General features: G+C 60.2%; 1 protein-coding gene across 1 annotated transcript; it reads right to left on the bottom strand.

Annotated features, from left to right (window-relative positions):
- Nucleotides 1–233: 233 nt before the first annotated feature.
- Nucleotides 234–955, bottom strand: LOC131214752 (salivary glue protein Sgs-3-like; the record flags this gene model as incomplete). The annotated part of the gene is made up of 1 exon (XM_058209083.1): nt 234–955. A coding segment is annotated over exon 1 (722 nt), but the record flags the coding sequence as incomplete, so codon positions are not given.
- Between the last annotated feature and the right edge of the window lie 300 nt (nt 956–1,255).

Genomic DNA, 1,255 nt, shown 5'->3' with positions numbered 1-1,255 from the left:
AAATATAATACAAACTTTACACAGTCACGGGCAAACAATAAAACTATATCCAAAGAAAAACCCATCTCCAAGAAGCGAACAAACAAAACCCAAGGAAACACACTCCAAACAGAACCACCCATCCAGTTCCGGCCAGCAAGGGGGCTCATCCCCTTCACACAGACACGCACACTCCTCCGTTTGTCCTCCGTCCGAGAGTTTTGTCAAAACCGAGGGGAAAAACTTTGGGGTACCTGTTCGGAAGCCGCTCATCGAGCTCGCTGTCCCGTGGTCGCGCTTTGGTCAAATTGTTGTTGGTGGGTCTGTGGGTCGTCGAAGCGGCCCCACCCGCTTCCCGTGGCGGGGCTTCGGTGGTGGTGCGCCACCGCTGCTGGCCCCGCTGCGGACGGATCGTGTAGCGTTTGCGCGAGGGCGTCGTCGTTGTCGGTACCTCGGTGGTCGTCGGAGCCATCGTCGTCGTTGTCGTTGTAGTCGTTGGTCGTCTTGTGAACGTCTGGGTCACTGCTGGGGTCTGGGGAGTCTTAGTCTTGATGGTGGTTCCGGTCGCAGGGGTACGTGTCCGCACGGTCGCCGGGTATGTAGTGTAGCGAGTCGTCGGGCGCGGCGTGCTGACCCGCAGCCGATCGCCACCACCGGGACCTTCGCTTCCCTCCAGGTCCAGAGCATTGTTCTGGACGACCGTCGGGCGGACTCGCTGCCGAACGGTGTACGGTCGGAGGGTGGACTTGTTGAGGTACCGCGGGACGTCGGCCAGTGGCCGGATACCCTGGAACACATCCTCGGGGAACTTGATGATCGGCGGAATGTCGCTGGAGGTCCCGGCGGCCCCGGGCGAGTATGTGGTCACCGTGACCGACGGTCGCCAGGTGGTGGTGTCGGAGTGATAGAACAGGTTCCCGGAGACCGCACCGGGGGGTTTCGGAGTGGTCAGGTTTTGGAGCGGCCGGGGAGCCATCGTCTCGGTCATCGGCGTATACTTGGACTTGTGGATCGGCGGGTACCGATACTGGAACTCGTCGTCATCGTCTTCCTCCTCATCGTCGTCATCGTAGTACTCCTCTTCGTCCTCGTCCTCTGGACGCTTGCCGTAGGCCGGCTTTCGGTTCGGTTCTTCCAGCGTGTTCTTCACGTACTTCTGGCCCCGCTCGAGCTCGATATCACCCGGCTGGTGGTAGTAGCTCCCAAGTCCCAGACCGCCAGCCGCCGGTCTTGAGAACGAACCTACGGCAGGTTTGCTGTAGTAGATCGCTGCCTG

The sequence above is a fragment of the Anopheles bellator genome, unplaced genomic scaffold (assembly GCF_943735745.2).
Source record: "Anopheles bellator unplaced genomic scaffold, idAnoBellAS_SP24_06.2 scaffold02303_ctg1, whole genome shotgun sequence".
NCBI classification, from domain to species: domain Eukaryota; kingdom Metazoa; phylum Arthropoda; class Insecta; order Diptera; family Culicidae; genus Anopheles; species Anopheles bellator.
The sequence above is the reverse complement of the archived record's forward strand: the minus strand, read 5'-3'. Positions and strand labels throughout refer to the sequence as shown.